At 32.9% G+C, this 26,794-nt stretch overlaps 3 protein-coding genes across 3 annotated transcripts; 2 read left to right on the top strand and 1 right to left on the bottom strand.

Annotated features, from left to right (window-relative positions):
- Nucleotides 1-1,732: 1,732 nt before the first annotated feature.
- On the bottom strand, nucleotides 1,733-3,067 carry LOTGIDRAFT_171916 (hypothetical protein; the record flags this gene model as incomplete). The annotated part of the gene is made up of 1 exon (XM_009048486.1): nucleotides 1,733-3,067. One exon carries the CDS (start codon nucleotides 3,065-3,067, stop codon nucleotides 1,733-1,735), a length of 1,335 nt encoding a protein of 444 aa, XP_009046734.1.
- Nucleotides 3,068-8,360: 5,293 nt separating this feature from the next.
- LOTGIDRAFT_224744 (hypothetical protein) lies at nucleotides 8,361-12,396 on the top strand (the record flags this gene model as incomplete). Its single annotated transcript, XM_009048487.1, has 7 exons — nucleotides 8,361-8,529; nucleotides 8,714-8,822; nucleotides 9,186-9,369; nucleotides 10,447-10,563; nucleotides 11,092-11,243; nucleotides 11,746-11,868; nucleotides 12,185-12,396. Exons 1-7 carry the CDS (start codon nucleotides 8,449-8,451, stop codon nucleotides 12,394-12,396), a joined length of 978 nt encoding a protein of 325 aa, XP_009046735.1. The 5' UTR covers nucleotides 8,361-8,448.
- A 5,610-nt stretch (nucleotides 12,397-18,006) lies between these two features.
- On the top strand, nucleotides 18,007-22,936 carry LOTGIDRAFT_171918 (hypothetical protein; the record flags this gene model as incomplete). The annotated part of the gene is made up of 9 exons (XM_009048488.1): nucleotides 18,007-18,055; nucleotides 19,024-19,125; nucleotides 20,028-20,111; nucleotides 20,930-21,013; nucleotides 21,224-21,313; nucleotides 21,707-21,841; nucleotides 21,977-22,054; nucleotides 22,615-22,708; nucleotides 22,858-22,936. 9 exons carry the CDS (start codon nucleotides 18,007-18,009, stop codon nucleotides 22,934-22,936), a joined length of 795 nt encoding a protein of 264 aa, XP_009046736.1.
- Between the last annotated feature and the right edge of the window lie 3,858 nt (nucleotides 22,937-26,794).

The raw sequence follows: 26,794 nt of genomic DNA on the forward strand, positions 1-26,794 counted from the left end.
GGATTTTTTAAGGTTTCCCCTTTGGTAAAGGCAAAAACCCCCACCCCCCCCCCCCCCCCCCCCCTTTTGTCTCCGCCACTGCTCAACTCTTACTTAGTCATTTATTACTACAGTGATCAATGTATTATCCATTATTTACTGCATCTTAATGTGCTACAGGGATGTTAAATCCTATCACATCTTTTTACCCGTTAAATATTATATCTTGTTAAAAAATATATTTTCTTTTTACATTGTTTTATCTTTTTATCTTTTTAAATTTCATTTTGAGTCGGTGAAATTAGCTTTAGGCTAATACTATTTTATGTAAAAACTGATCTTAAATAAAAAATATGGTTTTAGTCTATATGGAAAGTAGACACATTTTCATAATTAAATCCAATTAGCAGCTGAAGGCTAACAAGGATAACAAATTTGAAAAAATACTTCAAAAACATAATGGTATGAAAAAATATATTGAAAAAACTCAAAATGCGAAAAAAGGTGTGAAATTTATTGATGTGTTCATCAGTGGATACTTTTACTTTTAGAACGAGGTTTTTGTGATTCCCTGGCTTTTGCATCCGAAGGCTTAACAATTAAAACAGGTGATCAAGTGTTAGGACATTATCAAATCCCGTTACCTAATCGTGTGAGGAGATAACTAACTATAATTTGTCATATTAAGTACGCTAAAGTGGCTTGTTCTGAATAGATTTCTTGGTGATCACCTGCTCTGGTGTACCATGATGACACAATATCTGTACACGTTAACATACAGTCTGAAAGTCATCACAGTTTAGGTATAATGAGTATCCAGGTGTTGCTAAGCGGACACCTGATTTCAATGTTTCTCAAATTCCATTGATACAGGCCGAAAAATCCAGTTGTTATAAACCCAAATCAAGTCAGGGACAGGGAGTAGTTAATCTATAAATATAGTAGACTTAGTAGCTATTTCTATATGCGAAAACACCCTTTGTTTACAGACTAAGACAGATAAATTTTATTTGTAATCATAAATTAACAATATCACATTACTCAGACAAAACAAAATTGCATGTTTTATCCATATAATATAATATACTATCATAGAATAAGACTTATGAAGATTGGAACATTGTATTGATAACAATAAAACTGTTTCTTATTGATAAATGTTCCATATCACTGATTGAAAGATTTCTCTTAAGTAATTACTTGATTGAAATACACAAATTGGCATATAGTCATTTTATTGTCGCCACGAGCGAACGTTTATTTCTAATTAGTAGAACGTACGTATATACGTATTCTTGTTTTTCGTTCCGGAAACAGATACAGATCTAAAATAGGCGGAAGCGATGGCCATTATATAGAGTTCATTAAACTGTCCAACTCTAGGTTGAATTCATATAGTTAGGCCATTTACTTACTCGTGGTTATTAACTTAAGGTTCATGATCGTATAACCGGTGCCGGGATGTTACAATAGGAAGACAACTATATCGATTACATTTTTAACACAAACCAATTTTCTTTGGTGAAATTTATCCAACATGACGCTCACCCTTGATCAGAACCATATATATTTCAAGGTACATCACACAAGAATTACAGCTTTTGAATTCAGGGTGCGAGAGAGAGGACAAGGTTCACGAACATCATCCAATAAACTTTGGTCTATGTTAAAAAAAACATCATATAAATAGCCTAAATATAAATTACTGAAATCTTCTGTACTTTCGTTATTACGTATGGTTTTTAAAACTACTTTAACCAGACCCTGTTGAAAGACTTTTCCCTGAAACCTGGGTGTTGGTGGAGTGAATTTTACTTTTCAAATGATAACGACAAGGTAAACATTTTTTCATGAGAGTGAGCCTGTACCTAGAACTGATAATGAGATATGTTACAAAATCAACACAATAACTAACAATACTCAATAAACTTCCAACCTCCTGAACAAAGAGAAATGTGTAACGATTTTCATTGAAATAATTATATTCGGGAACCAAATTAACTACAATCGAATTGATAGGCATCGGCAAGGAGAGAACAAAAAATATACACGTAGTCACGAGAATAGCTATGGTTGTCTGGCGCTCTCGTTTTTCCTGGTTTCTATCGCTTCTACTTTCCTGTAAGCTCTTTCTGGTTTTAAAACTTCTTTTTAGCGCCACACACAATACAACATTAAAGACAAATAATCCTATTATTGGAATATACACAAAGATTATTTTTGCTGCCATGCTGAACCGATTGATAACAACCGGATCAAAGTCGGTTCTTATCATTCCATATTTCACGATACCATCTTCTCCAATAGTTTCTGACAAGTAAAAAGACAAAGCTAAATAGACGTGGAAAGTCATTGATACGATTATCAAACATATCATACAAATTATAGGTGATTTGACCAATCTTGTTTTCGCTAGTTTCATTGGAAAGAGTATCGCCATCATCCTTTCAAATGCTACCAGCATGACCAAGCAATATACAGTTCTTGTCAACGCGGCACCAAAATAGTTACTCAGATAAATAACACTAAGCAGGTAGAATTTAGTTTTTGTATATGCATATTCACCATAAATTAAGGGCGGAATGCGCCTTATCGAAGTAACGATGAAGTAAGTTATTTGAAGTAAACTTATACCAACCAAATACAAACTAGTGGCACTTTTCCTCATTTCTCTGTCCAAAAAGACAACAATATTGAGAATATTAGTTACCAATCCAATACAGCACACTGGCAACCAAATATTTTGCGTAATCTGAATAGCCTGGTCGTAAATTTCCTTCGATATGAATCCACCAATTGCAGGCATCTTCGAGGTAGTGTTCACAACCGAATCGTTTGTTCTGTTGTGAAATTCCTCGTTTCCCATAGCAGAAATAATTTCTTCCGTCTCCAAATTTTCCCAGTTCATTGTCGCATTACCATTTGTTATCTGCTGTCCTGAATCAGTTACAGGATCTGTTATGTTCATTACTCCACCATCTAAATCTGTTGCATCCAGAATTTCGGATGTTTCTTGCGCTGCTACCATATAGATTGGTATCAAGAGTAAAAGAAACATAATTGAATTCTGTTCAGAAGAGAAATCCATTTTTCTCGAAGGATAAAAAGACACTAAACTCTTTGATCTTATTTCCATAGAGCTTTATAGCTGTCCAGTAAAATTATAATTAATATTCCACACAATCAAAGGTGATATCCGAGCTTTATAACACAGACGTAGATAATTATTGATTCCCTTAACACAGACTTCCAAGGGATTATCAAAGGTTGGCGAAAACTTGCATGGACGTTTTCCCGAAGATCATTTAATCCACATTAAGACCCCAGTCGACTGAAAATGTCAAATTAAAGTTTGATCAAGCTCCTGTAATTTGTAGATGGAAATCAGAAGTTTGAAAGGAAAAAAAAAACATGACGCATTCAAACTTAAGGGATTACGCATTAGCATTATATAATGTACTGTATATTTATATGGAATTTATATTATTGTCTGAACGCAGCCGTTCAGTTGTAAAGTCCCATTGACACTTGAACGTTTTCTGTGTGCACAATGGCACGCACTTCGACGTACCAGTGATTAACTAGCCCGAAGAGTGTGAGGGCTGTGCGCAATGTCGTAGAAAGATTTTTTAAATTGGGCAAAAAGATTTTATACTGTGCGAGTGAACAAAGCGTGAACTATGCGCAAACAAATAGTGCTATTGAATGTCAATGTGTGCCAATGTGAGCAATATTTTGTTTTGGTCGTGCATTGCTTATACGGTGCGTTATTTATGGGTATTACTTTTGCCAAGGACCAAAATGACACGCCTTGTCACGAACTCTGCGCAGCATTGCGGGGACGAAATTCGTGCAAGTGTCAGTGTGGCCTTACAGAATCCCATGGATCAGGAAAGGTCTAATTGTAGTAACAGTAGCCTACCAAATGTTTGCGCCATGCTTAAAAACACCAAAAAACACCATTATTTGAAAGTTGGTTTTCCCTTCAGGAACTTGTATTTAAGAGTATTTTTTTGGAGATTAATACAAAACAAGTAAATTTCCGATATTTTATTTACTTTCCTTTAACATTCATTTCGTCTTACGATCATTAAAGGAAGTTTCTAACTAAGAAATAAAATAACAATTGTACTCGTGAACTTCTCATTCAACCACTCTTTTAATATTCTATTGTCTCCATTCTTTAAAACAGAATATTTTGAAGCAATGACAGGATATAAAGTTTCGAATTGTCCTATCGATCAGAGAAGTAGCTAATAGATTAGGTCTTTATGTTCTTTATGTTCTTTATGCTTGAAAAATTATCATATCGAAGCGGTTGTTTTTGTTTTGCTTCGATGTGCTTAATGGAAGTTCGTTAAAATCCTCAAGAACTCTGAAATTCTCTTAGATATCCCATATAACCAGTACATTCATACGGAAAAATACTTAAAAGTTCTACAAGATTGTCGACGTCACAAGAAATTAATGGAGGTAAAAGGAATTGAATATACGAGAAAGTTTTGAAATATATTGTTTTCTTCAAAACTGCGTGATTAATTCTTTTCAGTCAAATTGTTAATGAAAATATTTTAATTATGTGACCCAGGAAATTATTAAACCCAAGTGATTTCTGCACCTACAGAACAGCTGAAAACTCTATCTATTTTCTTTTTTTTAGTTTTTGCTGGTCATATGTCTGATATTCATCATGAAAATAAAGCCAAACTTTTGGGTGGGCGTCTTTATGCCCTTAACTCGTTTGTAATAGTTGACGAAAAGATTTAGGGGTCATACCATAGCAGAGAGTTTTGTCTGGGTATAATGTCCTCTGTTGCTAGGAACAGTTAACACAGACAAACCTCTATTTTAGGGATTTATCTGCAAGATGCAATCTTTTTCCTACAACCAAGCTTTTTAGAGGGTTTCACCGTCTGTTGGTCGTATACGGTACGTGTGTTCCGTTAAAAAAAATCGGTAAATGTGCGGCGGCCTTTAGTTTTTTTTAGCTAAGCTAATCAGTAATAGACTCCATGTGTGTCCAGCATTATGTTTGAAAGGTAATATGACGACTTTCCGCCATATATGATTGATTAATTTTACGTTTTTTATATCAACATGTTTATAAATCTGGAAATTACATCGACCTACTATGGAACTTCCATAAACTGGAAATGGTATCACAATGGACCAAACTGTAAAATATATAGGAACCTAGATTATTGAGTTCGTTGAAATTCCAGAGTCCATTGCAGGAAATAAGGGCACTTTCTGTCCAGGTCACGACACTGGCTCTTTTAGGTAGGATTATTTACCAAACAACTTACATATTAGTCTACGGATTGGGCCACTGAGGAAAGAATGCCTGTAAAAAAATTTGCTCAAGGCCCAGGATCGGAGATTATGTTTTCGTGAAGTTTATAAGGATAATTTTTTTCAAAAAAATCAAAAATGATTTCTGTGCGAATTTATTCCACAGCCAAGAGGGTATGTTTATTCAACCAGTAGCATACATTGTGATTGGCTCCATGGTATGGAGGTCAATTTGCGCCATTAATCCATTCTCTACCGATTTGTCAAATTCACTGATTCAAAGACAAATGTAAAATATCTTATTACCTATTACTTATAATTCAAACAACATAATGATTGAAATGCTAAAATCAAATGTTTATATTCACATGTAACTTAACTAAAGTCCTTTCAAATAGTTTATTTAGCATCATCCAAAAATCTTTAATGATAAACCACCGTCCTTTTTGATAAATATCAGGAGTATATTTTAAACTGTAAAGTGTCATTTCTAAATTGGAAAATGTTTGTAGTAAAATGATAAGTGCAATCGTTTCTACGGTTATGCGTCAAGACTCTTTCAATTTCATTCATCTTTTTAATGGCTATCATTATATATATATATATATCTTAGTGGAGAGTTTCTAACAAGTGGATGGCAGCATCTCTATTACATACAACAGGGACGAGTGGTTAATTGCCTTTCAATAAGACACGAAAGGAAATTCATAAACCAAACACGGTTCTAAAGTCGAAACAATTAAAAAATCTGTTAAATATAAAAAGCTATGACGTATAATCTTTTGTCCTTGTCTCAAACTGTAGAAAAATAGATTCTCTAAAATTTTAATAGGCTATTTTTCCGTAGAAGAGGGATCAATACTAATATGAATAAGATGCTTATACCAACAAAAGTACAGTAGGACCTAGATATAAATCTAATAAAACAATAGGCTTGGTGACGAAAAATAGGACCCATTTTTTTTGTTTGTTAGGCCTAATTAAAAAAACAAAACAATAAAACATAATCAATTGAGGCTCATTAAACGAAATCGTCCTTTCTCCTGACTTTCATGGAAAATATATATTTAAAATAAAGAGTAAAAAGCTAGTTATTTCTGCACGAAATTTCTGCTTTTAATAGGCAGACACACTCCCCCTTCAAGGATTTTTTTTAACCCGCTCGCCTGTCATCTTGCTTGTTCTGAACACATGGAAGCAGTTGTAGTAGAAAAATTTGACTAGGGTATGATTGTTTAAGTGAAATAGAGGAACATTCTTTTCTGTGGATCCACTAGCCTAATTAGGCTACTATAAATCATGCAAAATTTGTTGCATGCAATGCGTACATTTTTTAATCCAGTTGTTAACAACTCACAGCCAAAAGCTTGCACTTAGTCATTAAAAAAAAAACAATTTACGTTACATCTTCCGTCGATATTTTGTCCTCAAAGCCTGTATTCAGTCAGTTTTTTTTACCCCTTTTCTCATATTCGATTATTTTGCGTGATTAGTCATACCTCGTAATTTCTCGGTCATATTTCGTTGTTAAAATCTAACTTGGCTAGTAAATTTGAAATATATCTTACTCCAACTTGACTAATGTCATAGAGGTTAAACAAACTGGATGTTATAAGTAGTATTGTTTAGACAGGTATGGGCTGTTTAGAGTATTCTTAAGTAGCTACCCAATTCATTTTTTTATATGGTCCGCGATAGGCTCTCTTTATGGACCGTGTTGTGTGTAAATTAGTAAAAGCCAGTGTGATCAAGGGAGGTAAAACCGTCTGCTAAAATAAGTAGGTCAAATTCTCTTACAACTTTATAAAACATAGGTTTGTCCTGTATAGTGACTTACTTTTCTATCAATCTTACCAAAGACAACTATTAATGTGTTATTTCCAACAGCAATTAGTCATCCGAGTTTTCGTTTAATCCTCTAGCGAGTTTTCTTTTATGGAATAGCTTAATTTCAGAGTACAATAGTAACCAATTTCTTATACGATTACATTTCATTTGTATAATAATATCATCATGTCTCACTCACTTCTCTCAATAATCGCAATCTCTGGGGGTAGTGTGTTTTATTTTGAATGTAAAATCATCAAACCTTATAAGCTTAGGTCTAGTCATAATTATATTTACCTATGGACCCAAGGACATCCCAAGACAAGTTCTGAGTATTTGTGAAGTGAAAGATAAAATTCTGAGCTCTCTCTGCTGATTGGAGAGAAGATTCTAGGAGGATATATGACTTATCTGTTTAGTAGCCTACCATTAATCTAATTACTTATTGAAAAATGACTTTCAAGTTTTTCAGCTACGGCAAATCTCTATTTATGCTCTTTCTCAATAAGCGAATTAGACATTTTTTGGAAAAAAGGATCTACTTTCTTGATTTACAAAACAAGCTGTAGCCAGTGTAGGTTAATAGGCCTAATATCATAAATTAACCCCCTCTTTTAACTTTAGAAATAATGTAAGGGATAGCTATAAACTATCTGAAATAAAAAAACATGCACAAACGTAGCCTATAGTTGTTATAAGCTAATAGTTGTTTTTCCCTAATTATTGGCAGTTAATGATTATTACGGTATTAATATTATGAGCTTACAATAATTAATTTGTTTGAGTAAGCCTCATAATCTGGAAGATCAGGACTTAGTTACCAAAGTCTTCTGATAAAAAGGATAAAAAGTACAACATAATGACATATTATAAGCTTACCCATGTAATGTGCCTAAATTGGCTAAATAAGTAGTGGAACAGATGTCTTTGAAGGCTATTAGACCTGAATTACAGGAATATCTGATAAACATTTAAGTGAATTTTCAAATGTTATCATTTGCCAGTCCATGGAAGTTAATTTAAGTAAATAAAATTGATTTATACATAAAATTTCAAAATTATAATATTGTCATTGATTGATATGTTCATTTACCTATAAAAAATAATTGACAAAATGTACATTGTATTCATATCATATCACTAAATATATAAAAATTTGTGTAAATGGCAATATGTATAAAGAATTTTCGGCATATTTTCCATAAGACAGTAATGATTCTACATTTAAAATTCACAGATTAAATTTCCTTGTTTGTTTTCAGATAGATGATATGATTGAGTTGTGATGCAAATGTTAAGTATATCGTAGCTACATTATAGCTAAACTTAGAACTGTTTCTGATCCATTCAATGGAAAGGGGAAATCTATTCCGCAGTAAGAATAATCATGTTGAACACTACCATAAAGAAGAACACCATGTTAATGAAAAGGTAATGAGGTGTAACAGTGTAATTTCTATGATTTCCATAGCAACGGTATATGGATTTAAATGCATCATAATCACTGAAATAAGTGTATACCAGAAGTTCCAAAAGTGATGATTGTTATATTCGGGGTAGTGAGCTAACTTATGGTTTTGAGGAATTTATGTCTTTATTACATATTTCTTTCTAGGTACCTAATCACAATAAGATCTTGACATCTCTAATTTCTGGTGCTGTTGCAGGGGCTGTTGCCAAAACAACTATAGCTCCTCTTGATAGAGCCAAGATCAATTTTCAAAGTAAGTACATTACTATCTACTTGAAGTGGCATTGCCCTTTATCAAATTGACTTCTTATGAGTCTATGATGAGATATGAAATTATCATGAACAACTGATATTGCCTTTTAATTCATTGATAATATTGCAGTGCTTATTTTATTATCCATAGTGTTTGAATTCATTTTCTAAAAATGTTAAGATATTTTCATCCATCTTATACAAAAAATTGACTATTAGAGTCATATGAAGACATTATTTTGCCCTTTGCGTTATGATAAATGATAACATTTACATGTGACAAAATTCAATTAGGAAATTTTGACATATTTATTCTTGTTGGTCTTTTACCAACCAAGATGTAAAAAGTCTCTTCTCATTTCAGTCAAAGATACACCATATACTTTTAAAGGCCTGATCAATTTTCTAAAAGATACTGTTATAAGAGAAAAATGGCATACATTATGGAGGGGGAATTCAGCCACTATGGCTAGAATTGTGCCTTATGCAGCTGTACAATATGCATCACATGAACAGTTTAAAAATATACTAAATAAAGAAAATAAAAAGTAAGTCGTGATCAGAAAAGACATGAAGGTTACTCAGCTTATCTTCTGTGATATACTTTTGTTCAGGTTATCTCTCAATAACAAGTTTTTTCTTGTACCTGATTCATTTATGATATGAGGGCTGGCGGAAAAGTTCAAAGTCTAACTTTGAAAGACTAGTAGCATTAACATGCTTTTGCCATCGGTGCTTTAAGGAGGATCTTTGTAGTATATTTGTGCCTCAATATGATTGAGCCCATCAATTTAAATTCTTTTTTTTTTTTTTAACAATGTTTAGTTTTGACATTGATATAAGTTTAATTGACATTTTGTTTCTTTATCTGACATATTGACACATGTTTTATAAGTAAAGTATTGATTTGACACATATCAAAACATGTTGTATATACTTATGATTGAGAAAAGTTATGACATCTGTCTCTTAAAAATTGCCCTTGAAATGTTTGTTGTATATAATTTAATTTGATGCTAGCAAGTATATAATATTTTGAATACTACTTTTCTGACAAATATTTCTCTTATTGCACACTGCATAGAGCATGACATTTTAAGCCTTATAAGTTTTATTTTGTTTTTTTAACAATTCAAAACCAAATGTAAGTCACAAAAGTACATCATCATATCAAGAATACGGGTTTTGACATGGTCTCATTAATCCGTATTAAACTTAGCCCACTACACTTCGTTTTTTGGGCGTGGAAATGAGATTGGCTATTTTAATCTGACCAATCAGATCAGCAGTACCGAAATGCTGTCTGAAAATAAAACACATGACTGATTTCTGCCACTTGTTATTTTCCTCACAAGTATTACCGCTGCCCAAGTATGACCAATAGGGGTGTGGTTTAGACACGATGATAAATACATGTAATCGCAATGACCAAATTTTTATAAGCCACTTTTAAACTTATCCAGCATTGAAAAAATCATAAATTTGGCCCTTGCCATGCTGCTTTTATTTTCATGATACTGGGAACCAAATGTTGTGGTGTATTTTAGCATAATTCTGTGGTTTTATTTGAGAAAAAAACACTTCAAATAGTAAAAGATATTGACATCTTATGTCTTTATTTTCAGACATCTACCTCCATTTAGAAGAGTATTGGCAGGATCTCTGGCAGGAATCACATCAGTAACTTTAACATATCCTCTAGATTTAGTACGAGCTAGAATGGCTGTTACAGCTAAAGATAGGTATGTTAGGTTATTTTCATTTAGATTTTATATTAGGCAAATTTAAAATGTCTGATTAGCAAAAACACTGTAACAACAGCCCTAATATTAGCAAACTTAACTTATAGAAACCTCTAGACATTGGCTTTCCAAGCTGATAAGCTTAATTCAATGATAGATACACCCCAAATTATGTCTATTCCAAGCGAGTTTGACTTTTATCTTCTAAGCTACATGTACATGCACTCTATGCATAATTCAAGACAATACCTTTTGGATATTTTAACCCTTTTTTTCCCACTTTATTGATTCTGGTCAGAGGGCTAATTTTGGAACAAGCATCTAGTCCTTCTGATAGACGAATAATGTGAGGCCATGTTTGTTATTGGTTCTTGATGTCAAATAAAACTTTGACAGTAGGGGATCGAAAAGTGTTGACTACTGCTGTTGTCCATACTTTAATATTTACTCCAGAAGAGCGAGCATGTCCTTAAACACCAAAAACTGTAATTATAATGTTGCTTTAGAGTTTTCAATATTTCTTTGTAGATATCATCATATATCTGAAGTTGTATTTAAAATCTGGAAAGAAGAAGGTATTCTTATATTATATCGAGGTTTTACACCAACTATATTAGGTGTTATACCTTACTCAGGAATTAGTTTCTTTACCTATGAAACTTGTAAAAAGAAACATGCAGGTATTTTTCATTTTTATATGTTACATTAAGAAAAACAATTTATTTTCACTCATCAGATGGTTTCAATATACCAATTCTAGACTTATAGAAATATTGAAATAGAACCTAAAAGTGTTGAGCAGCCTGTGTCCCTATTGAAGTTTGACAGGTATGGAGAATATTCAGTGTTTTCCAGTATTGAATCTTGCTTTAGCATCCTTTGAGCAAGTTATTTTGATTTTAAGTAGCTTAACTAGCTTAGACTTTATATTATTGGGATTTCAACCATGAATCAATTTGAGAGTATTTCTGATAATATGTGGCCCTACCTCACAATACAGATATTGGAGTTAATCAGGTAATAGAAAAAACAAGGTGGAAAACCTCTGATAAACCAGAGACTCTGTCTCTGATTGTGCAGAATTGTTTTTATTGAATGATTGTATCCACAGAAAATAAGTAAAACCAATTATCAAGCTTGATTTCAATGAGAATGAATATTTGATTTGTTTTGATATTTTAGATTGGACCAAAGGGTCTGATTTGCCTCCATATTGGAGATTATTATTCGGTGCTTTAGCTGGACTATTTGGTCAATCAGCATCTTATCCATTAGATATTGTACGTAGAAGAATGCAGACTGCTGGTGAGTTAATTGATATTAGGTCATTAGGTGCTTGGGTAGAAGGGAGGGAATAGAATCCAAGGCCTTGTGCATGTAAAAGATCTCTTAAATTACCTTACCTGTTAAAAAAAGAAAACTCAAATTAGAACTGAAAATGAAATTTACTTGACATTTTCTAATTGGATGTCAATTGAATGAAAGTGGGTATCAAACATAAGATGATAAGGGATGGGTATTTTGGATAAATACAAAAACAAGCAAATGTTTTGACATTCAGATTTTGTCAAATATTACCTAAATTATCAAGTACCTATATTTTATTACTAATTTTTTTTAGGTGTTACAGGTCATAGTCATGATTATACTGGTATCTTATCTACTCTCAAAAATGTGATACATGAAGAAGGTTTTCGGCAGGGATTGTATAAAGGGTTAAGTTTAAATTGGATTAAAGGACCAATAGCTGTTGGTGTCAGCTTTACAACATTTGATATTACTAACCATTGGATAAGGAAATGGCCTGTCTTACAATATGATGATAAAACATAACATCCTGCTTATTTTTAGATTTTTTATCAAATATTCAGGGTAAGGTTGGATGAAAGAATTAAGGGAAAGTGTGTGTCAGTTTAAAAAAAAAAGACTAAGTTCTGTCTCCCAGTGTATACTCTTGAAATAGGCATATACAACCACTTTAAGATAGTAAATTGCAATTTGAATATTTGTTATGAGACAGAAAATGTTTAATTTTGAAATTACATGTCATTAAGTAGTTGTCTTTTCTTATTTAAAATTTTTGATTAGAACTAATCTACAATGCCTCTTAGTATGCAGACATATATATTCCTGCTATGCCAAATGAATAAATTATTAACTGGGTTCATAATGTCACAAAATTCCATTGATCGAGATTTCTGTAAACTAGAGAATTATATCTTTTTCATTGGTGATAATATGCATGGGCATAATTTATTATATGTTTTGCATTAATGCTCTAGCACTAAGGTCAAATTCTATTGTTCTATACATAAATTAACATTTCTAATTTTCTTTAACTTGTGTTTTGTTAATCATTACTTTGTGACCTTGGCCAGTGCTTTTATGAGACTAAATGCACATTACTATCTAACACTAGTATTGCATTGTAATACATGTATTAGATTTGCTGTTTGTTATTGTTGTTGTTTACAGATAGTTGCAGTATTATTTGCTTTACCAACTGATTTAATTTAAGCTATGCATGTCACTTTTCATTAGTGAAATCCAACATATTAGGTCTACCAATTAATGCTAATTTGAAAGATTATCATTAGCTCAAGCGAGTAAAAATTTCTGTATGACTGAATGTCTTAACATTCTTCTATGATATTTTTTTATTTTACTGTATGCAAATTAACACTAGTATTCATTAAGCGTTTTTTTTTTTCAATTTAAAGGAGAATTTTAGACACCAATATTCTTTGAACATAGGTGTCATGAAATCAAAAATAGATACCTTACAGACTTGAATTGTGTTCCCCTATTTGCCCAAGTGAATAAGCTATGCAATTCGGCTAAAAAACAGAATCTTCCCTGTGATTGAACAGTTTTTAAAATACTTTTATGTTGTTGTCAGGGAAACTAATGGTGTAATGCGATTGGTTTATCAAAATACTTTTAAACTATTCACAATATTTGATCAAATGAAGACAAGACAGGTAAAATAGTCATTGTAATCATATTTTCAATGCTGAATAGTAAAATACTCTTATTGTTGTTACTTAAGAGATGGATGAAAATTTAATATTGAGTTGTGAGATAGAATATTTGAAATAATAGGGTCTGTTTTGTCTTTTTGTTTTATACTTACCTCAACTGTTGAAATCCTAAATAAGTCAATTGTTTCTCCGTCGTGAAATGGCACTTTAGTCATTAAGTAATATCAGGTAACTTATTAGTTGTAGGTATGTTTAGTTAATTCATCGTCCCACTTATTCTTCCATTCACACTTTAAATCCAAAATGGAGTCTTTTCATGAGATTGCATCGGTGGAATTAACAAAATATAATTAAGCATTTAAAATAATATGAAAGAGGCTCACTTCATGTCTAAGTTAAGCTTACCTTATTTATATACCCCACAATTTGAATTGAAAGTGATTTTTTTAAATCTGCATGTTTTTTTCTAAGATGTTTTTATGTGTTCATAAAGAGAAGGTCTCTGGAAGCAAGTTCTTTTCTTTGGTTATCAATTTCATTTTCGTTGACAAATATGGCTGAATTTATTCAGAATTTCACAAGATCTGCAATTGACCATGATTGTGTTTTTCTTGAATTGCAGAAAAAAATTGTGGAATTGATGTAAGATTTTTATTCTGAAAAGAGTTAAACAACAATTACTATTTATGTATTGATTAATTGATTTCAGTATGTGTTTAAATTATATAGAGGTTTAAGTGTGAACATGTTTATGAAATGTGTTATGAAAGTTATTGTAAATATGACGTATATGTTTTCTAATTGTGTGCTATATTCCCATAAGTTTTTGCCATTTCTTGCGTCTATCCATCATTTCTTGTTACTTTAACAGTTTTAATGCAGTTTTCATCTGATTTACGTGAAACTGGAAGATAATTTTGCAATAGAAGTGACAACAATCTTTAGTTATCTTTGTCCCAAACATTTGTCCCACGCAGATATGACCATGATTTGCTATCTGCTTTAATAATAGTTAATTCTAGGATTGTACCTTCCTTCTTTGCTACGATATTTAATTGAAGATTAACCAAAGATCAGTCTAATATAAGTTTATGCGCATATTTGTACTAATCTATGAAATTTTTCTTTGAATGATTCCAAATTATAAGATTGTATTCAAATTTGATGCATGACTTCTTTGAATAATTTATGAATAAAAACCAAATGATATAATATTTTTGTATTTTCATTAAATTATATTTTTAGGCCATTATGAATCAAAATAAATTGAAATAAACTCATATGTTATGATTGATTAAACAACATAAGAACCTAACCCACTTTTTCATCCAATCAGCATCGGCTAAATTTATAGCTAGTGGGTCACTGAATGGTTACTATTTCACAACTAGCACCAGGTTCTTAGAAGTTAAGATCATAACCACCAAAATTGTACTGAATAATGATCTATCTATATCTATGGGAATATAAATGTTTGATTTGACAATTTGCTAGATTATGTTATGTTAATTTTTGTTTGCATTGACTGTGATTATTTATATTAAAAAAAATTATTAGATTATTTATGAATTGTTATTTATTCATGCTGGAAGTCCATTATTCATCATGAACCTGCAAAATCACAAATTTGGTTAGCCATGATACTCACAGTCCTTCTTTCATCTGTAACCTGTAACTATGTTACAACCACAGGCCTACCCATATTTACAGTTACAGCAAACTTAGCCATGCAGAGAGTGGAATATGCCCCATCTTCTTAAGTACACCATATTGGAAATCAGTGTAAACATTAAGTACTTCATGAATGTAATTTTATTGACTTTTCTTATATTCAATTTGACAAAATCAATTTTATGAGGAGAAAAATATGTGTTGTGAAAAATATCCACAAAAAATAAATCTATCATTATAGTGTCAATGTCATTATATATTATAATGAAAATATGATATGACTTTAGTATTGTTATACTGCCACTAAATCGATCAGCAATTAAACTTTAATCATGCAGACATTTGACAATATTTTCAATCAAACATTCAAATTTATTATAAGTAAATATGGTTTAGAAGTTTTAATGAGGCAATATTGAACAACATTTTAATATTACGCTGAAACATGAAATCGGTGGAAATATGAATGAAATATATTTTTGAAAGTAATTCAAGAACGAAGAATATAAGAAATTTTCAGTGAAATATCTGGAAGGGGCAAGGTACCCTGGAAAAAAAATTTATTACCTTCCTGAAAGAAAATTCTGAAAACCGACTAATTCCATTTCTGCAACTAAACACCATTGCCCCTCCAGATAATCAAAATTGGCTACGGACCTGTCAGATCATCGTCATGATTAATTTTAAGCTAATCATGGAAATATCCGACTTTGTGAATAAACCGTGACGTGGAGAGGATTTTAAAAGATAACGATAGGAAGGAGAGCCAGGAGGTGTAGGCCTCGAGAGACACGAAGTCGAGCCGATTGGTAGGTAGAGAGGGCAGAAGTAGGGGTGATCAATTACATTGAGAGATACTTGTTGTACCTCCGTGCATTACTACGAATTACAATACTCCGAAGACTTATTTTGGGCCGCTTCTCTTCTCTATTCTTACTACCATGATATCAAATAAAAAATTTCCGTGCCGGAAGATACACAAAATTTGAAAAAAAATGTTCATAAGTATCCACAGTGGTCAAATATAGTTGCAGAGAATTCCCTCCCTTGAAATAAAACGTATATAAAACGTTACAATTCGCATTTCATAAAACTCTGTAAAAATATTCAAAATGTTTCGGTATTAGACTCTATAACGATTCTCTCATTTGCATTTAATGACAATGTTTACTTTTCGTAAAACACAACGGTATTATAATATAAAGGATTATATAAATCGAAAAAAATATAAATTGGTAGCCAATTTTTTTAACACATGGCTTCATGTAAAATCAATGCGTTTAATTTTACACCTTCAAGCGGAAGAGTTTCGCCTCATGAAATCAATTCTGTTCTTTATGTAAAAGACCAATCTATAATACTTTTGTGACTATCTGGGTTAATTCCGCTTGATATTTATTTTTCTTAAGAGCTTAAAAATCATGTTAACTTATTTCATTGGCTCGATATGCTTTAAAATTGATAACATTTTCGATGTTATTGTTGTAAATGTAAAAAGTTTTTTCCTCTCAGTTGCAAGTGTTTTTTTAATAATAAATCTAATGTTCGATATGTATCATAAATATTAGAGTATTGTAGTCGATTATGACAGTGTGTATAGATGTTATTGTGATATAAACGCAACACGAGTTTGCATAAGTCGAATGAAAAAAGAATAATAATAGCTATAGTGTAAATATTCTTAAATGTCAGGTCAAAAATCGAATAATGCATCGTCGCCTGTCTACACAACAACTCGAAACAATGTAGACCACCTATTCAAATATATGCCCTAAATTAAAATTTTTGTTGTAGGTTCAAAATGTGCAAGATTTGATTTTTTTTTTACCAAGAGGTACCCATGTTCCTGAAACCATCGCTGTTTCGTTTCTGTTTTCTTTCTTTATGAGTGTTTAACGTTCCAACTTGAACAGGCTACTTCTGTAAAAATGAACACTATAAGTAGATTGTTTTACAAGGCTGGTAGAACTCATGGTATCGTCTCTCGATTTATTCGTCATGGTCCTAAACTTAAGTTGCAGCTGACACCAGTTTCTTGTGTTCTCCTTATTATTAAATCAGTCGGAATCTCCGTCAACGGGTTGTTTGTAGTCGGTTAATTTTTCCATAGCAAATCGGCCTTGGCATCTCTGATTATGCTTGGCATCGACAGGCAATGTAAATTGTTTAAAGGGACAGATGCGCCCCTTTTGGGGGAGTTGATTTGAGTGTTGAATATATGTAGTCTTCTAACGTACCAGAAATGTAAGAAAATCGCATAATTCTTTTAAAACTACTTCAAACTATAAATTTTACTCAGTATTTCTATATAGTCTTTCCTTTCCTATATATCACGGAGTATTTTAAAATGATGAGTCGTCATTTTAACATTCAAACGTGGATAATTCTTGAAACATAATTTGAGCCTTCAAATCCTTAGTATGGATTTGAAGGCTCAAATTTCGACGGTGAGCTGTGAACACTTTTACTGATTGGCTTAGCTACAAAATTCCCGTTTCTGAGACTAAGGTTCGATTGGTTAACAAATGGCACATCTGTCCCTTTAAAACCTGTTACCCGTATATCACTTGTCAAAGTATACGTCAAATTCGAAAATGTCATGAAAGTGAAGTAAAACCCGCCTTTTCTGAATTTGACCTATCAGAATAAATATATAATCATTTATCACGAATTATTTCTATATTTCATTTTGTAACACCTGAAATTACTTCGATTGGATGGATTTGAAATAAAACTAGTGCGACGCAGTCAGCTTCGAATTCTTTTGGTGTTTGTTGACTGACGAATTATCATGAATATCGCAGTGTGTCTGTCAGTTGTACTCTGTCTATTACATTCAGGTAGGTCTTTAAATAATTATTTTTGAAGGAAGAAAGAAAGAACTAGTTAGCTGGCGCTCCACACCGAAGACTTTTATTATCGTCTGCTTGTAGATTAACTCCAAAATAAATAAATATATGTGTTGGAGAAGGGAGGATTTGATCATGTTAAGAACAGATGAAGGTACAAATTTTACTTAACTAATAACCTTATATATATAAGACAGAAGAAGACTATTAACAAGTGATCACTATGTTGTTCAAGAGATTAAATTGGCCAGAGAACTGAACCTGAGTGAAATTATAATGAAATGTAATTAACACGGAATTGAATTGAACAATATTTTAGTGAATATAATTAAACATGAATTCAACTGAATGTAATTTTATATTATCATTTTTACAATTGTGAAATGTTTTCACAGTTAAAATAGTGCAAAACAGATCAATTGTATATACTAAAATAGAACCTAAAAAAACATTTTGATACTCAGAGTTTGGCGCATGCCACGCGATCTCCAGACAACTGAATTAGATCAGTTTTAATATCATATTATACGTTTTTGCCTCAAAATATGTGCCGGGGTGCACCAAATCAATTGTATTTTTCAAATCTTTCTTTCTTTCTTAGACGCTCCATGGTAGGTTTTCACTTTTGGTATTTCCATAGAGCATCTGCATATGAATATCAACTTTGACAGTTGTTATCCCCTAATTAAGTCAGTCTACCCTTTTTGTACCCCCAGTCTTGAGAGAGTGGCGCCGCCGCCACTGCTCTGTAATAACTGGCCAGCATTTGTCTAAACATTAGCTTAGCAATTCTTCCACCAACAATTTGGAACCAAGAATGCTGGAGAAATGTTGGGAAAATGTTATTAGTGTCAACACACCTGGCAGCAATGGTGTTTTGAAACGGTAAAGTAGTAGGAAAAAGTATGTTAAAAACCAGAATGAGAAAAAAAAAATTCATTTGAAAATTATAACTTCAGGACAAGCTTTGGATCCAGCTCCAGTCTGTCCACAAGTGAAATGTAGTACAATATGTAAAGAATATGTTTATGAAGATGGTTGTCAAACTTGTACTTGTAAAGGTAGTACGATCGGTTCTATGGAGGTCAATCGTATTCAGAATTAGATGCTATGTACTTATGTCTAATACATACGACACGATACATTTGTGCAATGTTCAAAGCCAAAATACCTCTTTTACTTATGTCATAATACATCTAATTCATAATGCAAATGTTAAATTACATAAAACCACCGACACAATACCTAAAATGATAGGTGCAATGTCCTTTCACTTTCGACATTGAACAAAGCATAATTGTCTTTGCGTCTTTTGCATTGCACTAGTTACATTACACCTTCGTCTTAGTATCTGCTACATTGCATTAGCGAACGTGTTTTATCTCGACTGCATTATCTCTTTGTGACTTTTGGCCGGAGCCTATCAGCAATATTAAATCATACACAATAACTTCTCCCAAAGGAACTGATGTATGTATTAGACATAAGTACATAGCATCTAATTCTGAATACGATTGACCTCCAAACGGTTCATGGTATTTTTGTTTTTTTTTCTCTCGGTGGAGGCTGGGTTGAATACATGGATTATGCCATCTTCACAATGTAAAGCTATTACGAACTTCGTTGTATATACCTTGTGCAATAGCCCACTATCTTGTATCTCTGTTATTTTTAACAAATCAAGACATGCCATATAGAACACGCAATCCAAAGAGGTCGTTACTCTACTTCGGGAATTGTTATCCCACAGTTCATTACATTATCAAGAGACACGCTTCGATTGGTTAGGAATAACATAATTAGAATTGGGCTTTGGTAGACAACTTCATAGATTACAATGGGTACGAAAATATCAGAAGACAAAAAAGAAACGAAATTGTAAATCTGTAATAATCATTAATAATGGATTGTTTCGTGAAGGGGGGTTCTTCCTCATTGAAATTATATTTTAAAATAGTTCCAGCCTGTGAACCAGTATTATGTAAAATGTATTGCGCCAATGGCTGGGCTTTAAATGAAGATGGCTGTGAAATCTGTAAATGCAAGCGTAAGTTTTATTCTGTTTGATTTGAGAGCCCGAATGTATTAGTTAAAACATTAAAATTGGATGATATATACATATACTTGTATTTAAAAATATTAAAACAGAACATGAAATATGTCATTACTTAGACTTTTACCCTATGCGATCTTCAGACAACTGACCTTTTTCAGCTTGCGCCAACACTTTTCATGTTTAAACGAAAGCGTATGATTGTAAAATCTTTGTTTAAACGTGCTTCCATTTAGTCCATTGAATTTTGTACTTGCATTTATTCAAAGTGCATTTATGCAAATCGATTAGGAACTATATCGTTATTTAGGGACAAGGGCAATAATTTATCTGAAATGTTTTTATCCAAAAATCTTTATTTGATGTAAATAATTACAAAGAATTAATTACGACTTCAGAACCAGTCTGTCCACAAGTGAAATGTAGTACAATATGTAAAGAATATGTTTATAAAGATGGTTGTCAAACTTGTACTTGTAAAGGTATTGTCAGTTTATTTCATAGTGTTTGAGGTGGATCTTATCAACCAAATAGTCCTTAATCTAGAAAACAATTATATTAGATTTGCATACATGCAAAACCCAAGCAATGTGGACTGAAGGAAGCGAAAATGTGCCAACAGTGCCGAAGAGAATAACTTCTAGCTAACATTCACAGCCACAAAACGTTTTGGAAATTACTCTTTTATCACAGATGTATTCATGTGTCAAGGGAATTTCCATGTATTGGATGAAGGGGTAATCTGGGAATTCTTCTCTATCAGAAAAAAAACAATGGCCCTTCATTGAAATTATGTTTTAAAATAGTTCCAGCCTGTAAACCAGTACTTTGTAGAATGTATTGCCGCCATGGTTGGGCTGTAAATGAAGATGGCTGTGAAATCTGTAAATGCAAGAGTAAGTTTGGTAACATTCTGTCTGTTTTATATCAATGTATACTGTTGATGATTTAATCATTTATAGCATTAACCTTAAAAGATGACATATACATAGGATTATGCAAATCGATATTGGGCTTTAGAAGTTCCATTATTTCGGGACAAGGGCAACAAGTTGTTTGAAAGTTTTTTTTTTTGTTTTTTTTATGATTTTGTCTTTTTTCATTAGAATGTGAACCAGTACTTTGTAAAATGAAATGTCCCTATGGTTGGGCTGTTGGTAAAGATGGTTGTGAAATCTGTAAATGCAAGATGGAATGTAAGTTCTGTAACATTTGGCTATTATCAAAGTAAACTGTAGCAGAGTATAACATTTTGAAATGAATTTTAAAGATTAGCTGTGATAAAACATTTTTTGCCATGCCTATAGACCCACAGCATTCTTAAAGTAGGAAAAGCATCATTGGTAAAGACACTAAGACTTCTTATTGTTCAGAATATTTATTATTTGCAGAATTCATGAGTCCCGCAAAACTTCTTACAGTTCTTAAAATATTCGACAGACTGATAATGAAAATCTTGATGAAGTTTGTATTGGAGTACACATAATTATGCACGCGAGACTTTAAAATCTTGTATGCTTTTCGAGTCATTGGTACAATGATCATTGATAATCTTATATCACTGAATAGAAATGATTTTTGTTACACAGTGCCTTGTGATGGAGCCTCACCATTACAGAATAAAGATGGAAAGAACTTGTATTGTGGTCGGGGAGGAGAGAGGTGTCCTGATAATTCATATTGTGAAATACACCCAACAGATCTTTATGCTGTTTGCTGTTCAAGTGAGTATTGAAGTGTATAGGCCTACGCTCTCTTACAATATTAGACAGACATAACCACTTTCACATCTTGCAAATTGTGACAATGTTACCAAGACAACTATTATGTTTTTTTACCTATTGATATTTCTAATACAGAATGTTCTCCAGTTTTGTGCGATCTGTACTGTAAAAATGGCTTCAAAGTTGATAACAACGGGTGTGAAACATGTTCATGTAAGTAAATTAAAAGTGAAGTATGACAATAACATATTGTGTTAATGGGATTGTAAAGAGGTTTTCTAAATCTATTTCGTGAATCGGGGACACTGACAGCATCAAATTGAACCAATCTAATTTCAATAAGACGTCTGCGGGTCTTGTAAATCTATACTAAAATTAGCCGTTAGACGACTTCACTGTCGCATGCCATCAAAAGCTTGTAGCTTCAGTCAAATTGACACACGCATATCGTGAAGGTCCAGAGATCGCTCTGCTACATACATGTTGTCAACCAGGTTTCCCCCTGTCAGAGTGTTTACAAACTTTATGTCGAGGCCTCTGATTGGCAGTATAATTGCTACCGTACAATCCAATCCAATCGCTGCATTTACAAACTGTGACACAAGAAAGGTGGCTATTGCAGTCAAGGTATTAGACGAAATTAGCAGTATCTTGACATTGTGAAGATGCTGGTAACTTTAGACATTGTTACTCTTACGATGTTTACATAACAATATAAATATTTTTAACTTTTCTAGGAAACGTTAAAATTTACATAAAATATATAATTACAGGTAGACAATGTCCCAAGGGGGTAGAATTAGTCTCATGCTTTACGAATCCATGTAATGGTGCTATTTGTTCCGATCCGTCAGCAAAGACTTGCAAGTAAGTTGAATTTAAACATAAGAATGTGATATCAATCGCTTCTACCATTATATTGTTTTATGGGCGAAATTGGGGGCGAAATTTAGATCATCACTTATGATTATTTGTTTCCTTTTTTCGTTTTGGATATATTTCTGATGTAATTTCAGAGCTAACTATTGTGGCGGTTGTAATGCTGTTTGGTATGATTCTAATAATGAAGTGGTTTCTTGTAACACTAAAGGTTAACATGCAAATTATACCTAATATAGCCTACTTGAAAAATAAATTTTCTTTACGATCAAATTATTTACTTCCTTCTACGTTTCTATTTCTTCTCATATTTTCCTCTGCATTGTAATCTAGTTTTTTACCGCAGTCCCGTGCTAATGACGTTATATCGTATTTGCAAGGACCTCCTAAGCAAAAATTTAGATCACGTGATAGATGTCTTGCCCAAGGTGGCCACATGTGATAATGTGGATAACTGTGACCTCAATGAACTGAACCACATTCTTGCATAAAGATACCTACGTATATTCAGTATTTTATGGAGGGAAAATTATACCCCTTTATTTTATTGTGGTACCGTGTAGAATACAAGGGAATCGGAGACCCTCTGATAAGTTCAACTTGGAACTCGTCTGCACAGAGGTGGTGACAATATATGTGTACATGTCTGCTGATGAGGGGGAAAGGGGCAAACAATTGTATTCATTTGTGCATTCTCATAAGTTTGCAAACCTTTCTTTTGGCTGACCTGAGCTATTGAAAGTCCTTATGAACTGCTGATTTCATTTACAGTAATGACAACTAACGAGTTCCATAATATCTAAGCACAAATGAACAGCGAAATTGTCAAGATTTTTGATTTGCTTCTAATTAAGTCGACTGATCCTAGTTTCTCGTACTCGGTCTTTTATATTGTAGGAGAACCTGTCGTAGAATCGCCATTCTTAAAAGTGATACAGGTAGCTCCAATTGTATTATCATTTATTGAAAAGGACATGAAACAGTGAAACAAGATAAGGTTTTTATAGAATATTTCAAGGTAGATCCTATCTTGCTACAACAACAACTGCGGACTATCTTATCTTTGATCAAATACGTGATAGAAATCGGCCCAAACAGACAACACCGTATTGACAAAATAAATTTAATCACCGGTATAGGAGTAAAACAAAATCATTAATGTTTTAGGAGAAGAAAATTTGTTGTCACGAAATCAAAATAATCAACAGTATCAACAAATCCAACGAAAAAAAATTTAATCCACTCTCTATTGAGCAACGTCTGTAGTAGAAATATATCATACCTTGCCTACCTATGTCAAAATGTATTAATGTTCGTGCGTTATGATCCCAAGAAATGTTTTTAGGGATACCTGTAGTTCATATTTTTACATCATCCCATCATCATCCAGGTGACGTCTGTGGCTCTTGAAATTCCAGAAATAAAGATTTTGACTACCAGGTAATGTCACAAATTCCATTCGATCCAAATAAGTTTTTGAGATAGTAACACAATGTTATCCTGATAAAGCTTTTCCTGGAAGATCCGTCAATGCATTACACCATTAGCCATTTTTGTTGAATCACGGAAGTTTGTCAAAGTTGCGATTTGATTGGATTGTAGCGAATACGGCCAAGAATGTATAGGCCTACTGTACGGCTGTATTCTAGTGTACAACCCAATCTAATCGCTGCATTGACAAATTTCCGTGATACAAGAAAATTGCCGAATGATGATAAGGTATAAGACTAGAAGTGCTTTTTTTACACAAATTACATGCTTCGCATTCACAACGAGTTTTACTCATCAAAACAAACCATGTTGGTCAATTTTGGTCCTTAATCCTGTGAAATATAATGATTACGTCCCTTTCCTTTATGCAGCCTCTGCTTATATACATATTTCATTTACACTTTCATAGTGAATTATTTCCAAAAATAAGTTCATCTGGTATACCTTGGTTAATCCCAAAAGAAACAAATTCATCATTTACATTGACTCGATCTTTAACCTTAAAAAATATGCAAAGTTACTATTAGTTGATAGATTTTTTCACACGATAACTTACCTAAAAAGTGTATAATTCTCGCCGTCTTTTGGGATACTTGAATCCACTTTTCTACTGGGTGTTTCAATAATTAATGGCCGCTAGTAACGATAGTTGTCAAGGTTCTCAAAGAACCAAAAAGCAGACCTCGCGAAGTTGTGTCGGATCTGGAGCATAAAAGCTGAAAGGAACCCGTGTTAAAGGCTACAAGAACCAACCACAATGCATATAACTGTACTCTCCGCATTCATCTGGAGTGACACTAGCTCAATCGCAGAGTGATATTTTTTGGTCTTTACTTTCTGTCTAATAATCCATGATTTTTGGTACTTACCAATCAATTGTGAACTGCTCGTTGTTCTTTGATTAGACATTGAGTCTAAACATCCTCTATGACATGAAAACAAGGTATCTGGTGACATTGGTTTAATTTCATCAGCATCTACCACTTTATTATTTTTCAATATTCCGTACAGCTTTCTGGACAGAACATTTAAGTATTTCACAACGCGTCTGTAGAATGTGTATTTTGATCTGTCAATGGTCGGAATGGAAGCCGAGTCTGGGAGAGTTTGATTATGACCTTGGGGTACATGTAAACATCCTGCTAGACATGATAGAAAACCACCCAGAAATCTTTTATTCTTGCTTCCATGGGATAGATCTGAAAATGTTTAAATTCAAACAGTTGACCTACGAATGAAATGATCATCAGCCAAAATATGTCAAAGAAATAAGTGTGAATACGGTTGTAATAGGGCTCAGGTGCAGACCAAATCTGGATGATTTATAATTTGACATATTGACCATAATTTGTATACCCCTGTGACATTGTAGTTGATTTGAACATGCACAATAACTTTAAAACATGTGGTTTTGGGCACAGGCCTAACTTAACCATCTGACAAAATCTCAATTCCTGTTACTTCTTAATTGGTGGTTAATGCTAAGTGCATCAGTATTTGTGGCATTGATGCTATCCTAAATAACCCTAATTTACGGTCGACCTGATTTTCCTGGAGAAAATTGTGGACATGGACGGTGTGATTAACAAAGTGACTTACCATGAAATGGATGGAAACATTCTATTACGACGAGCAAAAACAAAAGTATTAAGCAACTAGATAATATTCTTACAGCCATAGTCGATATATGAAAGGAATCAACAAGAAGGGAATTTCTTCTGAATGTCCAGCTGGTTATTTTCTCATGAAATATGTCCCGATTTTATCTTAATCATATATGTACTGAATAAAATTAGGATCAACATATTTTAGAGCAGCCCACACTATATTTTGAGAAATGGGCGCACCCAAATAGGCATGCGCCACAGATTAGCAAATTCTGTGGCAGCTTTATCCTCTATCTATATCAAGTTTGAAATATAGAATCTTATCCAAACTTAGCCTGACAAATCTGGCCCTTCCCGTTCCTCGCACGTGATACACGGATGGGTTATCGGCACGTCGAGAGGCAGACATAAATTCCTTCGATCCATTTTTGAATCTCTAGTTGTTGAGAATTTTCACCATGACAAAAACTTCTATACAAAGCTGAACCATTAATAAAATTGGTTCATCAAGGCATTATACCGATATTTTATGATTATCGGAACAATTAGGTTAACGACAATTGATCTTTATTAACTGTGCATCCCAAACAGTCAACTTTGCGGGTGGTCTAGAAACAGAAAACAGGATGAACAGTGTGAAACAGATAAACTTCGAAAGTATCCCTACCGGCTGTTCTTATTACAAACTATATTCGGGTTATTGTATGAATATATACTAATGGGAAATAACTCTTAACATATTACAGACAACCGGACAACAAAAAGCTAACTTTAACAGATAGACAGGGCATGGTATATGGATATTAATGATTGAACAAGAATTCATATAAAATAAAACAGTGATTATGTGTTATGTGAACAACTCAGTTGGTCAGACCCTCACACTCTCGATATAGTCTTCACGTTATCATGAATCTACGTCGCTGAGTCACTGTGCCTCCATACTAGTCTTTACGGAAAATTAAAAAATTATTAT

This window comes from Lottia gigantea (assembly GCF_000327385.1).
Source record: "Lottia gigantea unplaced genomic scaffold LOTGIsca_122, whole genome shotgun sequence".
NCBI lineage: Eukaryota > Metazoa > Mollusca > Gastropoda > Lottiidae > Lottia > Lottia gigantea.